The following is a 16,291-nucleotide window of genomic DNA, read 5'->3' on the forward strand; positions in this document are numbered from 1 at the left end:
GTCTGAAGGTCTCGTTCCACAGAGGGATGTCACTTTGGACTTACATTGGTTTTCTCCTAAAATGAACATTGTTTTTTCAAGCATAGGTGCACAAACATATGCACTACCTTACTGTTTGAAGCAAACCTGCAATGAGTTAGGAATACCTTAACTCATTCATGAGCTTTTAACACAGACCTGATGATTGCTGTTATGATTACATGCCATGGGGCAGGAAAAAAGCTGTAGGTCAAGAGTTTGGTTTTTAAGTAGTACTCTATATATGAGAAACAATATTTACCTAAAAAGTGAACTGGGAGGTTTTTGCATTAGGTGCACATTGCATACTTTCTAATATCCATGAGTCTTTCCTGACCCCTGGTCTTTCTGCTTCCTTAAATTTTGTATAAAACAGCATGAGATCTCAGTCCTCTTTGTTTCTTTCTTTTTCTCTTTGTATTGCAGTCTAACTAACATTGTTCAGAAATGTCTTGGGTAGAACAATCATAACTGGGAGTGAGACGAGCTACAAAAAATATGAATGTTCTTTAACATTAAACTACTTCAGTTTGCATACCTAGGAGATAAACCTTAGAGGTTTATTCTTAATTTATTTTTTTCTTCAAAACTGAAATGTAACCCAGAACACAGAGTGATGGGATTTAGTAGCCTTTCACCTTCATACAGCAGCAATAAATCATGCTCCAGTCCAAAAGAGAGGAGCTTTGGTGACTCATAACAATTCCTTTGTATGTTCTGTTGTTTGAAAAAAAAAATCAGATACTTGAATAGCGAGGAGATGGCTGATTAAGGATTAAGATTTATCAATAGAATTACCTGGACAGAGCTCTAATATCAGCAAACTGAGTGAATAAACTTTCTATTATGTTGTATATTATTTCTGATGGTATTTGCTAGTCCTTCATGTTTTGCAGTTCTAAGATGCATTGTGAAATTTAAAAGTAAAAGTTCTTTTGACACATCTTTGCAGGTTGGCATGGATATGATACTGAGAGAACTTGCAGAACTACTGCAGCATCAAGGTTTTCCTTCTCTTTGAGGGCCTTTTTGATTTTGTCAGCTGCGTGTTGGTTAGGAGTCAGTTCTGTTGCTGACGGTGCCACCAGCACACTGTGGCTGTTCAGATCTTTTCCTTCCCCTCTCCTTAAGGAAAATGAGAAGTAAAAAATATATACACATATATATTTATAAAGTAATTTGGAAGTTATAATTGGAAAATACTTTCTAGTATTAGGTATAAAGATTGTCTTTAATAGTGATATTTGCATGTAAGTATATTCTCAAAGATTAGACTTAATGACTTACTGTCCCCATGTAGAAGACTTAACAGCTGCATTCTTTAAGACTGCTGATACGTAATTGTAGTCTGATTTCTGTAATAAAATGCTCTTGTCCTAAGATCGTTTGCCTATCTGACTTAATCAGACTTGAATCCATTGCTGCAATCTCAGTTTGGGTGGAAGACCTTTTTACCTGGATCATGTAGGTGGTCCTGAGCTGGAGCTTCACGTAACTGTATGAATTTCCAGCAGTCTCTGTACATGTTGCCAATCAATTGTTCTGCAGCCTTCATCATTTTTATTCCCATAGACTTAAGTAGATAGGTTTAATTGATGACTTCATTTTTATATGAACAGGTAATCTCACCTCAACGCATTCCTGCCACTGTGACTCCTACCTTGTTGATGTCCCCAATGGTGTTCACTCAGTCTACACCGGCTCCACCAAAAGCAAATGAAAGTGGGCGGTTAGCAGGAGCAAGCCAAGAACCTGCTGCTAGCTCAGCTAGCCTTCTTCTGCCATTGCAAACCCCTGAGCCATCTGCGGTCAACAGCAGCTCAATGACAAAGATGCAGCTGCAGGAAACACTTCTGCACCTGATCCAGGTAAAGCACTAAGAATTCTACTTTGCCTAAAATCCTGCTTCCCATTTTGATATAAGCACCCTATAATCAGTTGCATCTGTCTGTCTAGAGGCCAAATGAATAATAAAAATACACGTTAGAGGTTGTGCTGCTTACGGCTGCATGTTAACAGAGCACTATGGGATAGACTGGGGATGTGATAGCCTCTCACACTACTGGCTTGACTGCATTTTGATTAATGCATCTGATTCTGGGGTTCGGGAAAGATAATGAATTTGATGGAAAAGAACAAAGATGACTGAAAGCTTCATAAGGTTGGCCTATAAGCCAGAGAGATATCTATTATATTTTTAGCTAAGGCTAAATAATGGGTGATTATCCTGGCTGCCAAATATTTCAGAGACACATGTTAGGAATAAGAGGAATTCAGACGGGAAATTAAAATTGCAGAATAACTGTGAGCAACTTTAAAATATGGGTTAGATAACCTAAAAATATACTAGTTTGGTGTATGCAATGTAATTCTCTAGTTAAAATGCTAAAATTCCTTTTGCTGCAGTTTTTCAGGTTTAAATGTGACAAAGCATTAACATTATGTATGAGATGATTGTTTACTGCTCTGGGATGATATGAGTGATGATGAATATTTTTTTCCTTAACTTGCCATGTGATGAATATCTGAACAGTAGAAGTTGAGGAGAGATTATATAACTAAAGACCTGGCTATAAAGCACAAGGAATAGACGCAGAGGTTTAAGGATGCAATTTGTAGGCCAAAACTATGTGCATGTGTGGCTTTGGAGTAAAAATAAAAGTAATTATTAGAATGTTAAAGCTACCTAAAATGTGATTTAAGATACAGACCCGGAAAAAAATACAATCTTTAACAAATCAGAGGCTTTTCTCATTTTACCCCATATTTTTAGATTGGGATTAAAAAATAAAATACCACATTATCCTGTCTTTACATACCTGGAGTATCTGGATAGTTGCAAATCCATATATGAAATGAAAAAGGAAACTAGTCAAGGAAAATTGAATTTTATCCTCTGAAACTTACTTGTAAAATGTGCATTTGACCCTGCTGTTTTTGGTGGCAGTTACCTGGAAATTATTTTCTGCCAATTTCTTACCTGTTATTTTCCATTATATAAAACTACAACCTCAGATGCTCCTGATTTTCCTCAAATAGTATCTTGATTTTAATTACACTCATATGTTTATGTGAGCTACTTAGGACATCTTTCTTAATGTGGGTTGACCCATTCTTGCAAAACGATCCTTAGAAAGAAAAAGTTAAACAAGCATCAGAGCCAAAGGAGCAGCATCAGTCAGGAGCATTAAGTCTAAAAGAGCTAAACAAGATGCAAGGATATGCCTACGCAGGATTTAGTACAGGATAAAAACCCAGGGTGTTTCACTGTTCCTTCAGATGTGCTTGGAATTATCACTGACCTAATAGAGGAAACTACTGAAGGAAATCCCTAGGTAAATGAGGGCAAAGAGCAGAAATTACAGGGTTGTATCATCACCACACTATCATGCAAGAGTAGTGGATGCAAATTAAATCCACTGTGAGTTTGGGAAATCTGTTTTCTGTGTGCTCATTACTTCTTATAGAGATACAGTCGTGTTTGCTGCAGTCAAGTTTATATTCATGTCCAGTTCTTCTAAGACTACTAGCAAGGCTTGGAAATAATACATATATTCGGTAAAGGAAATCACCTTCCTGTTGCTCACTTTTTAAAATACAGTAAGGTTGAAAAACACCTGGTCCATGAAATGAAGAAACCTTGTAATGTCTTTACCCAAAACGCCTGTTATGCACTAACAATTATCTGTTTTGTTTTGCAGAACGACGACAACTTCTTAAATATTATTTATGAAGCATATCTCTTCAGTGTGAGAAAGGCAGCAATGAAAAAGTCTATGTGAAAGATGATTTTAAAATTCAATTTCTATTGCCTCCTGAACTCCACGAAAAAGGTTTCACATTTTTCAAGTACGTTTATGTTTAAAGAAATGAATGGTCTTAAGCGTTTTGCATACACATAGATTTTGCTTGTTGGCAAGTACATGCTGTATTGAGACAGAAGTGAGCGGGAATGGATTGTGCCTTTAGGGAGGGGAGCGTCATGATACTGAAGACTTAATCACAAAATATCTTAAATTATTTTTCTTATATTTTTCCATACCTAGCATTGGTTTCCCTGCGTAAGGACTTACTTCTCAGAATTCAGTTTTCTTTTTTACTTGCAGCGTGGTTATTCATTGTCTAGGTATTTGTCATGGATTTTCTCTGGAACGTCATACCCAGGTGGCCCGGTGAACGTGGCCACCTCTGACCACATGGTGGCAATGTGGGACCGGGTTTAGGAACGGGAAGATCCGGGTGACATCTGGGAAGGGAAAGTCTTGAGAAGACTGATGCATCATCGTGCTTAGTTGCCTGCAAAGCAGTTTAGACGAAATGTCATGACTTCCCCCAAATTTTTGTAGAAAAATCTTTTTCTATTTTAACAAGAATTTTTTTAGCTAGCTGTAGAAGCGGGACGCTGCAGGTGTTTTGAGGAAAGGGGCAGGGGGGGAGGGGGTGGTGTTTGTGAATGTACTTGCTCTCAGTGTAGCTCTGGGGTGGCATTGGATTCATGTTTCTATTATTCCAGATCCAATCTGCATTATTACAAGCAATGTACAACTTTGTTAAGGGGAAAGCTACCTGGTGTAAAAGTCCTATTAAATTTTTTTTAATGTGTTCCTGGAGCACAGTGATTTCATTGATCCATTTCTAAAGAAAATAAAATGAATAATCCCTACTATGTGCTGATTTCAATTGTACCATGGACTATGTATTTAGAATTGTTGGGTCACTTGTATTTGTATGACTTTAAAATGGTTTTATACTTGGCAGAAGACACATGAGGTTTTAAATCGATTAGAATAAATGACTGAAAGAAATTTAATGTGTAGTTTTATTAGCATCTGCTGCTAAAATGCCAGTTTACTACAGTTCAGGAAACCCAAAGTTGTTGCTGAGGAAGTATTTCTTTTGTGGGTGCAGAGAATCTAATTGTAATCCACAAATGAGTGTACACTCTTCTTTACTGTGGGCAGTGATGTAGGCACAACTCAGTAGCCTCATCTATGAAGGTTCTTCAGTGTAAATTTGGATGCTGGTTTCAATTACCATAGTTCTAATGATGCAAACAGTTGCCCCTACCCCCATACATCTGGCCTTTCTCTAATGTTGTGATGGGGGGGGGGGGTGGGGGGGGGGGTGGCAAGGAGGGGGAATTTGCTCACATTCCTTGGGAAAGTGCCTAAATCAATTAAAAAAAAAGTTGAGCTACTTTCTTTATACACAAGTGAATAACCCCTAGAGACTTGTGCCTACAAAACTGCTAGACTTTTCCTACAGCTCATGGAGAGCAAGTTGTATTCTAGTTCCATTTTGTTACCAAATTGCTTACAGTTCTTCCAGACTCAGTGAAAAGAACCAGGAAGGGCAGACTTTAAAGATAGCAAGTCCTAATTCTAATCCTGTAGCCACAATAATTCATATAGCCATTATAATTTATGGGATTCTACTGGGTTAATTGGTATTATTTCTGAATGAACTGGTGTGGAAGAAATTGGAATCTACACAGGAGAGTTTGTGTGAAACTAAATATGTACATAATTGGTGTCTGTGATGCTGCATTATCTGAGAGTGCAATTTAAAGATCATGGGGACACATAGTTAAGACCTCATTTGACATGTAGAACTTCTGTAATTGGTGGGTAAAAATAATCCTTAAGCATCTCAAACTGTGTTTGTGATGGGTTTTCTAGTCATGTGGGATACATTTTACACTGGGGGAAACATTTACAAAAAAGGCAAGTAGAAATTTAAAAAAAACATCCTTATTTATTGCTTTTCAGAGTAACATATCATTTTCAAGAATTAAAGGCATATTTTTTCAAAACATCTTCTAACTCTTGATGCTTACGACAACAGTCGTATTGGTACTATGCTTGACAAGTAGAGGCTTATCTTAAAACAGACAAGGATAGAGCTAATTCAGGGTTTCTTCTCACTGCCCTTCCTTCTGGTTACATTTACATCAAGTAACACCAACGGAGTTGGATTTATCTCACTGTATTATGCTATAAGGGATTTCTGGGATTGTTCAGGAGGCGTAAAGTTGCCTTTTTGGAGTGAAGAAGGGAGGTGCTGTTTTAGCTGATTTGCATGCTTACCAAGAACAACAGAGGTAAAATAGAAAGGCTTAGAAAGAAACTAAATTTTGTGACAATGAACAGAAGAGGAAAAGTAGTGAGAGAATTCCATTGATAAATGAAGCCAAACTTCTTGTCTAGGTTTCCATTTCAAATGGCAGATCTGCTTCATCAGAGGCATTTGGGAACTGGAAATTGAACCTGGAGTCATACTGGAGTGCAAAACCATACTGCAGACCTTTCTCTCTTCTTTCTACTGCAAACTAAAGTATCTATCTCAGAAAAAGGGTTTTTCCAGAAATATAGTCGGAGCCTTCCAGTACCGTGGAAAAGCTTGGAGGATACTCACGTAATACTGAAAACTTAATCTCTGCCTTTTGGTATTGTGTTTTGTTTAATAACTTTTTTATCAGCTGCGACTGTTTCTTCATGCGGCCAGATCTGTGCATGATATCAGAATGTTTTATTTCAGGTTTGATAGATCACCTCTGAACTAGAGTGGTTCTGAACACTCAGGTTGCCTTATTTTTTTATGACATTATTAGAACTAGGGAGCCCTTAAGTTAGCAAGGCCTTTGGAGAGAAAAGGCCACAGCAGTTAGGACTGCCGTTCTTTGGGCCTGTTTTTTTAATCTGAAAAAGGAAAAGAAGTAGCAAGCAGAAAATCAGAAGGTATGTAAGAATCATACTAACTCTACTTCAGATGCTTCCACAGTATGCATGTGTAATGCTTTTTTTAAATTGTCTGTGTATTTTTTAATACTGCTGGTTTTGGGTAGGGTTTGGATTTTTTTTCTGCCAGTAGAATAAATACCTTGTAAATTGGGGTTTAGCAAGAATTCCAGAAGTTGCAGCAGTGTTTTATGCATTAATCCCAGTCTCAGCCTTGAACTGATACTAGGTTTCAGTGCAGTTTCACCTAACCACTGTCCACTTCCTCAGAGAATTCCACACCTATTAAACTACAGTGAGAAGACAAGGAGAAGAAAGTCGGTGAAACAGTGAAGCATAATCTCTGTCAGTGTTTATCATGTAAATCTATAATATTCAATGAAGGCATCCAAATCTTTCCTCAGGCCCTTCTCACAGAAAATTGAAATCCTTAATTTGATTTTTATTCATTAGCTCTCTGTTGCTCCTCTATTTACTCCTCCTTGTTGTAGCTGCAAAGGAGATAATTAAAATTGTACAGCAAAATAAAATTTTCCAGGAGCAAGATGCTTCGTCTCCTCTGACAATCTATTTAGAACATGTGGAGCTTTGAAATTCCAGTAATAAAAGGGGTGAGTATCCGAGATATCATTGTCCCTTTAGGATATTAACCTGTGATGTAATATTGTAGCAAATTTGGAGATCTTTGCTGAAGAAAAAGCAAAATTAAAAGACATTTTCCAGTAAGCATTTGAGGCTGTAATGTAGAAAATGTTATGAGGCAGCAGCTTTACCCAGAGGGATCCTGAAACTTAGGAAAAGGCAAAATTGTAGTCCTGGAGATTAATAATGCACTAAATAATAATAAATTAATCCTCAGTCAACCCATAGTAAATTTTACTGCTCTAAATCCTAAGGACTTTTCCAAATTGCTACAGATATCTCTTAACTAGCTTGTTCTGGCCTCTAGATGTAAATGTGTGTGCAGCCGAGTTGTAAATACAGAAGGGAGGGAGCCTGGCATATACAAACAGGAGGAGGAAAACGTGGTTCTGCAAGACACTAAAGAAACAAAGGTTGTAGCTTTATAAACACTTCAGGCTGGCTCTGCTGCTGAAGAGGCAGCCCATCCCAGCCACCCACTCCTAGCTGCTCCCACACCAGTCTTTCCTTCCTTTTTCCTTTATTTTTTCCTTTTTTATTTTGATTGAGATGGCTACATGGTAAAATGCAATGCAGCAGAATTAGTCCAGGTTAAGACCCCCTCCGTGCCAAGGCTGGTTTTAACCTGGATGAGTTCAGTGGGCAGGAGCCCAGGCACCTGTATCCATGTGTGGGTAGGGGTGTGTAGCCGTGAGGGTAAGGGGGTGGGATGTGGGGAGAGGGAAGTGAGGCAGGGGATGTGCTGCAGCGCTGCCTCAGACTGACTTGCAGCTTCTGTGAAACTGTGATCTGGAGGCCCTAGCCTGGCATTGAGACTCAGAAGATGTCACGAAGACCACCATGTGACTTCATTGTTAGCCCCTACCTTGGCTCCGTGTGGAAATCCATGCAAGTGTTTGCACGTACCTCCACAAAGGGTAACTACTGTTCGTGAGCCCAATCTCTCCAGGCTGTCTGCAGAGCCAGTGGAAAGACAGGATCCTCTTGAGGGCAAGTGTCAGTACAAACCTAATTTAGCTTGGCAGATTAGATTGACTGGGCTAAAGTTAGCTTTTGCAAACACCTTCCCCCCCCCCCCCATCCTGCAGTGAACCAGTACAGCCCCTACCTTTCTTCACAATACAGCAGATGTTTGAGTGAATGTTCCCTTTTTAAAAAAAAAATAATATTTATTTAATGAAGATTGTACCATCAAATCTGAACAGACTGTTTAGATGTAAATCTGCCCAGCATGGAAGTGAATGTGAAATGCAGGAACCAGATTGCTTTTGTATGTGTAGCTGAAAAAAACTGCTGAAATGCAGAAAGATAAAGGAGAAAGAAAAAAGAGATTTTTTTAGGTAATTTTAAAGAATACCTTTTGGAGAAAATGTGTCCAGTGTATGAACACCTTTACTTTATAGCTGTTGTGGAAAAAAAATTGACTTGCAAGTGATCTCAATGCTTCTTCCTTTAGAAGGTGAGCAACATCATAAAAGCTTCCAAGGAATGAATTTAGAATAATAAACATCTGGTGTACACAATAGGAAGTCACTACACATTTTTTGAGAACAGCAGCTTTAGTCATACATGTAATAAAAATAAAATTTTTTAAACCGTTTGGGGCATATATTAAGTAAAAGCCCTTTTTACTATATTTGGACACAAATTCCACGAAAAGCAAAGCAAGCTCTGAGTTCAGAACAATGTGTCTGCACAAACATCACCAATAAATATAGTCATCAATAAAGGCAGAAGAGAAAAACCCTTTGGCATGTGGTAACTAAACTGAAGTCAAGAAATAGAAAGGGTGACATCTTAGTATCAGAAAGAGGATAGCCTGCTGTCACGCCATGAGGAAACTATGGGAAATGATGGCAAAGTCCTACAGGTGCTACCATGTGTATAGAGGGATGCTAATCCCATCATTAGATCCTAGATAAATATTAATGCTTTTCTTGTCCGAGTACTGCCACCCTGCTCTATAGGCCCATGTGCTGAATGCATAGCTGCTGTGCATTGCCTTGAACCGTGCTGCTGCAAATCTCTGTTACACCCTGCAGCTGCGGGTGCAGCCACTGGTACTGTGTTTCTCCCGCCAGTACCTGAAATCTGCTTCTGAAAGGTACTAAACCAGAGAGAGATATTATTATTATGTCACTTCGGAAACCTCCCTACCTGTGTGTCTTTCTGCAGCACTTGCCTGTCAATACAGTGTTTAGAGAAAGAGAGGAAAGGAGCGTGCAGGCTTTTGGCAGCACTCCCAGCGCAGGACTACTCGGGCTGGGAACAAAAGCTCTGTTTTCCTTCATTTTTACTGCTGCTTAGCAGCCTGGCTCACTAACAGCAGCCTTCTTTCCACTTAGAGCAGTAGCCCCAGACCTACCACTTAGTAAAAGTGCCAGCATCTTGCCTTCATCTAAGGCTTTCATTTTAATGCCTGAGGCTCCCCTCTCAGGTACTTACCAGGGAAGTCCTGCCCCTCCTGGCTCCTCTCATGGATGCAGTGAGCTGTGACTGAGACTTTGAATTAGAGGAGCCATCAGGCTGTAGTATCATAACATGGTTCAGGGATCCCATACTTAATGCTTGCAGTTTGGCACTAGAGGTGTGACTCCCATCTCTGTCAGAAGTACGTTTGCCAGCAGGTTCAGCTGCTCGTCCCTGCTGTCTCGCCCTCCTGTGATACACCTTTCCCTTCCCCTGATTCTATACCTGAAGGCCAAAACTTAGTGCTTATGTCTTCTTCCCTAGCACTGCCTCAGTTCCTATGATTGCCATCTCCAGCTCCTCCGGGCAGCTGCTCGCAGGGAGCTGTTTGCCCTTGTCTGCCATGTAAGCAAGCACAAGCCATCACCATGTGCTGCTTTCAAGTGGATCACATCACATCCCATCAAAAATGTGCCACAACTTAGGAATGTCTGGTCAATATCAGCAGGCCCAAAGATCAAGGTGATGAATCCTATAACAAATAAAAGCTTTGTTATCTTTGAGAAAAGACCCTGCAGGGATTATACAACACAAGCTTTGTCAAGGAAAGGATAGAAGGCATGAGTAGAAATATAAAGAAGATGAAGAGTCTCCAGTTAACTCCTTTGACTGGGAGATATGAAGAAACGCTGGCTATATACTCAAGAAAATCCAGCAAGGTCTTTGAAAGGTCAGTGAATAATTCTAAACAGAAGTGAAAGCTGGGAATTTTCAAGTCACCTGTAGGAACAGACGTCAAAGTGTGGAAACTGAAAGAGGAAACAGGGAGATGGAAAAGCACAAATGAAACATGATTTTGTTCAGGAAAACTTTCACTTCCTTGTATAAAAGCAGAAATTTAGACAGCATTAAAGTTCAGAAGAAACACTAAGGTAATCCTTCACTGTGGGGGGCTGCTAAATCCAGATCTTTGGTGTCAAGTGCGCTGAACCAGCCAGACGACCAAAGGTGAAGACAGCAAGCACTCATTTCTGAGGCAGCAGCAGCAGCCAAAGCAGACTCAGCTTTGCAAAGCGTAACAGTGCAAGTGCTGCTGCACATACCTTGAAGAAACCAACTCATGAAAAGGGAAAATGTCACAGATAAAATACCATCTTAGGAGGTGATAGAAAGAGAAAAGTTAGGGGCTCTTCTTGTCACGCCATTAACAACATGTTTAATTACACTGGTGCTGAGGGGGGCAGGTCTGAATATATAGATAGTGGGGAAGATGGGTAGCTTCAGGTACAGAACAGAGGGACACAAACACTCTGGTCAATATTTAACCCAAAGTGATCTGCTCTTTCTTTGGAAGGGATTATTTCATAATCCACTAAAACATCTTTGGATGAAAACTCTTACGTGATTTTAAAGGATTCCTATTTCTCACATATATTTTTCTATGTCTTCATTGGTTTAAAAGTACTTTTACACAAATAGCTAGATAGAGACAAAGTATCTAGAAGTGCTTTTTTATACAAATTACCCTTGCAAAGGAGAGAGAAGGAAATATTATCTCCATTTAAAATGGACATGAAGAGTGGTTCTGTAATGGATTTATGGAGGTCACAGAAGAAGTCGAAAGGCAAAGGCAGAGACTGATGCTCAGTCACGCCTCACTGGGGCTTTGCTCCTCTCTCCATCATTTCATTTTTGTTTGCAGCAAACAGAAAAATCCTTCAGTCTAGCCCAAACTACTCTGATTCCCAGATGCAGCACTTCATAAGAGATAAGCATGTTGTGTAGGTGGCAAAAACTGGAAAAAGCAAAGAACAGACAGAGACAACAGCAGAAGCCTAGCAACCAAAAGTGAGTCCTCACAAATGCGGGATTTCTGATGTTATGTTTTTTCCCTTTGCAGGTGCTATTATGACCCAGCAGGAATCCCTTCCCCTTCCCATTCCTCTGCAATGTCCTGCAGGCTGGCATGTGACAGCCTGGTGTGCCCTGTGGCTGCTGTAGGGCAGACGAATGAACAAAGCCAGCAGGAATTAACAGAACAGCAACAGTATTTTCATATGCAATTCCTGTATTGATCAAAAAATAAATTACTGTTACTCTGAAGTGTACTCTCTCCAGCTGTGTAATAGAGACGACACTAAAGAGGCCAGTCAGTGCAGGTTCCCCATTATCCTTCCTGTCTCATTAGCGTCTACTCTTCCCTTGGCTCTTTGCTCAGAGTCTCTGATGTGATTTGCAATGTGCTGCTGACAAAGCTGCTGTTGCGCTTCCTCCTTAGAAATGTTTTTCTTCTGCCAGATGACTGCAGCAGCTTAATGGGAGTCTTAAAGGTTTTTTGATGGTCTGTCCAGAGGTGAGCAATTGCTACCACCATTTCAGAAAAGCCCAGAATTAACAAGAAGTCCATTTTCAGAGGGAAGAAGAAAAGGAAAAACCTCCCATGTGTTAGCTACTTCCCCTCAAACACAATTTTGCCAGAACAGATTGGAGGATTGAGCTATCAAGATCTGTTTCTGCCCCTGTCCTTTGCCATCCCAGCCTTCATGCTCCAGAGGAAGCCCATGGCCCAGCACAGCACTGCTCAGCAATGCTGAAAACCATTGTGGGTGATGAAACATCTTCCTGACTCCTGAATGCAGTGACTTTTCACCTTGTCTACACAGAGCCCCTGCACGAGATTGAGTTCACTGTGTGCTCTCAAGCACATTATCTGCATTTGTTTCTATACTTTCTTGGCCCTGAACTGCCATATGCACAACTTGCAATTTTCTAGTGCTAATACCAATTTTCTACTTGGTTAACATGTACAGCACCATACTAAATCCTGCCAAAAAGCAGGAAAAAGGCTCCATGGCTATTGTAGCCTGTCAGTTTTCCTAGTCCTCCTAAGCAATCTGTTCTAAGGGGTTTTAGTTACATCCACCTCCTCTCCTTCCATCTTATTCCATACTAGATGCGTTAGGTTATTTATTTTTTATGTTTTGGGCTGGGTATGACCAGCAGCATGCAGTATGGGAAAGCCTGCTGGCCTCGCCCCAGAATTTTGGGAGGACAGTGGAAGCAGCGAGCTCCTTTCCTTCCTGATCACCCTCAAGAGATGTTCATGTTAGTGAGATGAGGAAGAACAACAGCCTGCCCTTTGCTGCTGGAGATCATCCTTGGAGGGAAAGCTTTGGAAGTGAACAACCTTTGCAGTTTCTATTTCTGCTTGGGTAGACAAGGAGAGAGCAGCTGTTGGTAGATGTGAAGCCAGACATTAGCGCGCAGGCAAAAATATCAGCAGAGCTCTGGAAAACTTCTAGAAGACCTGTAGGAGCTCATGGTACTTTAAAGATGGGACAAAACTGACCAGGACTGCAATAATAGCCACAGTACAGTTTGGAGGTGCCCCAGCAAAGGGCTTGTGAAATCTGGGGCACCATTTACATCGCCAGAGTGGGATGAGGGGTGCTGGGTCTTGGCCTTGTGTACTGCCCCAGCACCCGCAGAAAGCCACAGCCAGTCTCAGGAAGTCACCTCCTAAATGAGCCGGAGCTTGCAAGATGGAGGTGCAAGTTAAGGGGAATTTGCTGGTGCAGGAGACCAAGCGGAGTGTCCTGGCAGAGGTGCCTGGCCCTGCGCCTCAGCGACAGAGAGTGGGTAACTGTAATGCTGCATCACAGCATATGCTGTAAAACCCAGCTGTTGTGTTTGGTCCTGGTTTCCCTCCAGCAATGGGTTCCACACAGGTAGGTGACACTCAGAGACTGGTAGAGCCTTATATAGCTGGAAGGTGCAGGGGGAAACCTGAGAATGACCTGCCTGATGCAATAATTTAGACCACGTACGCCCCTAATGCTGAAGAGGCAGGTCCCTGTGCAGCACAGCATGCCACTGCTGCTGGGTTGTGGTCACCTCACGGCTGCGGCTGCTCAGCTAGGAGCACTGGTGTCCTGGCCTGCGATGGAAACATCGTGTATGTCTGCCCAGGGCTCTCCTGAGACACCCCACCAATGGTGTTGGGTCCCCTGTGCTGGCAGAGGCCCCCGTCCCTGTCCCTCCAATTAGGTGCAGCTTTCATGTACCCTGCAAGAGCCACCTCCATGGGGACATGCCCCTTCAAAGCAGAATTTGCCAGCACACTCCTGGACTGGAATTGCCAGAACAGCTTTGCTGACTCCATCCATCCTGGTCTTTCAGATGTGGTCTTCATTTCTTGCAATGTAGTGCTTTGAAAATGGACAAAGACATCACAGTCTAATGGCTGCTCTAAGCGTCCGGAGCAGAAGTGCTCCACCAGAATTACCAACATGCAAACTGCAACACGTGTCTCACTATTGCCTATTGTGACATTTTGGCCCCAACACAGCCATGAAGTAGCTTAGAGGCTGTCAGAGCGTGAGACTGTACATCAGAGTACAAGAAAAGCCAGGTAATGCTTGTTCTTCGTAGGGGATTTATAGGCCTGGCAAGCAGAGTAGCTCTCGGTTTGAACTGCAGCTAGAAAAGGGAGTCACTCCAAACAGAGAATGCCAATTAACTCCAGCACCACTTGAACGAATTAAGTGAAGGTCAGAGCTGCAGCAAGCAGCCATCACTAATGAGATTTCAGTGCCGCTCTGCCTATTTTATGCACATCAGATTTCCTGCGAAGGAATCCCCCGGGACACAACTGTTTGGCTTCTGTCTGAAACTTCAAGAGCCTCTGGCTCAGAAAGATGTTAACTTCACCCTTGATGCTGCACTAAGCAGAAGGCAGGCAGTTGGAGTGCTTCTTTAGCAAATAGCAGATGATTTTAGACAGACATCACAACTTGGAATCCAAATTTTCTTTTTTGCAATATATGCATGCATTAATTATTTAACTCTAGCTCTGGTAATTCTAAATTCAACTTTTTGTCATGGACAGTGAATGTAGTTCTTAGTTTTATATCGAGCGTGCTGCAGACCGCTCTGTCCCCAACGCAGGTAAATGGTTTGCCGAGCTGTCCCTCCCTCTGTCTCCTGATTGTCCCACATGCTGCCCAGATGCTGACAACAGCAGAAAGCAGCACAATAAGAGAGGCTGCTAGAAACTGATTTTTTCAGACACATACTTTGCACACCGTTACATGCTCCAGCAGTAAGAGAGGGGTTATTTGCTCTCATAACATATGTGCCTAAACCAGGCTAAATCCTTGTGAGCTATTGTTTCCTGGGGGATGAGAGTCTCCTTGGCCAGCACCCATGTCAGGATGAGATGGCTGCAACCTGGAGAGACCTCACCTCAGGGGGCTACCGGTCTGTCATCTCCTGCCGACAGGGGTTAAGAAACATCTGCAAAAACTGCTAAGAAGAAATGCACTGGTTTGCTTCCTCAGCTAATTTGTGCTCCTTGAAGGAAATCAAAGGCGGCGTTTAATGATCCTTCTGGGCACGACGTGATTTGTATCTTCATCCTTTTGGGGCAGGCTCACAGCACGAAAACCCCAGGGGTGGAGGGGAAATCTCTTTGAAAGCCATTCGCCGAGCGAGATGCTGTCAGATATTGAAGGGAGGAAGAGTGAGTGTGTGTTATGAAAGTTGGCAGGTGACTGAGCTAATTACAGACTCGGAGGCAATTTAGGGTGACGGGAAGTGACTTGAATTGTAACCAGAGGTTAAAAGAATTTAAAAGGAGACAGTGCTGGTGCTGCTGTGCTCAGATGGGCTGAGGACTGTTCCCCGTCAGCTCACTGAGCAGCTGCAGGTCAGGGAAACACCTTTCACACTCCGCTGCAAAGTAGTTTCGGAGCAAAACACAAGATGCTGCAACATGGTATTAATCAGATGTGGAAAGCCTTGCAGACCCTTCCTCCACCCCTTTCTCTTCTTCAAAACTGTCAGGGTATTTTTAATAACAATTGCTGGTTGCCTAAAATCACAAAACATGTTTTCATTAATATTCATGAAAGAATGGACTGTTTTTATCTACACCTACATCAATGTGTGGTAGAATGTACCCAAAGCCCAGCTTTTATCTTTAATCACACTGAAACTGATCGCCTCTGATTTTTCTGGGGAAAAAATACTCCTATTTTCAAAGGAGAAAAGCATGAAATGTTATAATATGTGACCTAGAATTTTGGCAACGCTGCTCCCTTCTGTGAAATCAAAAGCACGGAAAAAAATAATCAAACTTTTAAGGTTTTTAATTGAGTTCTGAATATTCCAGAAACTCCAATATGGATTTCTACAATAGCTCTTATGTGAACACTCAGTATCATCATCAAACCAAATAAAATTAACAGAAAATCTTTGAAAATTAAAAAAAAAATAAAAAACAACAACAAAAAAATCATTGTGCCTAGACATTGCCTTTATTTATGTTACAGTAGAGTGCAGCAGCTTCCCCAGGGGCCAGGCATGACTGCTGTATATATTGTGCAAACCCACAGCTGCAGAGCCCATGGCCCACAGACACTGCACTGGGGATAGTCAGCTCATCTGTATTGATGCCATTTTCCCTGACAGGCAGATGTTTAATG

General features: G+C 41.4%; 1 protein-coding gene across 1 annotated transcript in view; it reads left to right on the top strand.

The window, feature by feature from the left end:
* DCP1B (decapping mRNA 1B) overlaps nt 1-4,684 on the top strand; it is a 47,298-nt gene extending 42,614 nt beyond the window's left edge. The window contains exons 8-9 of the mRNA XM_055711045.1: nt 1,638-1,886; nt 3,720-4,684. Coding sequence (XP_055567020.1) covers nt 1,638-1,886; nt 3,720-3,800 — 330 coding nt within the window. The 3' untranslated portion in view covers nt 3,801-4,684. The remainder of the gene's footprint in view (nt 1-1,637; nt 1,887-3,719) is intronic.
* Nucleotides 4,685-16,291: the final 11,607 nt, after the last annotated feature.

The sequence above is a fragment of the Falco cherrug genome, chromosome 5 (genome assembly GCF_023634085.1).
Source record: "Falco cherrug isolate bFalChe1 chromosome 5, bFalChe1.pri, whole genome shotgun sequence".
NCBI classification, from domain to species: domain Eukaryota; kingdom Metazoa; phylum Chordata; class Aves; order Falconiformes; family Falconidae; genus Falco; species Falco cherrug.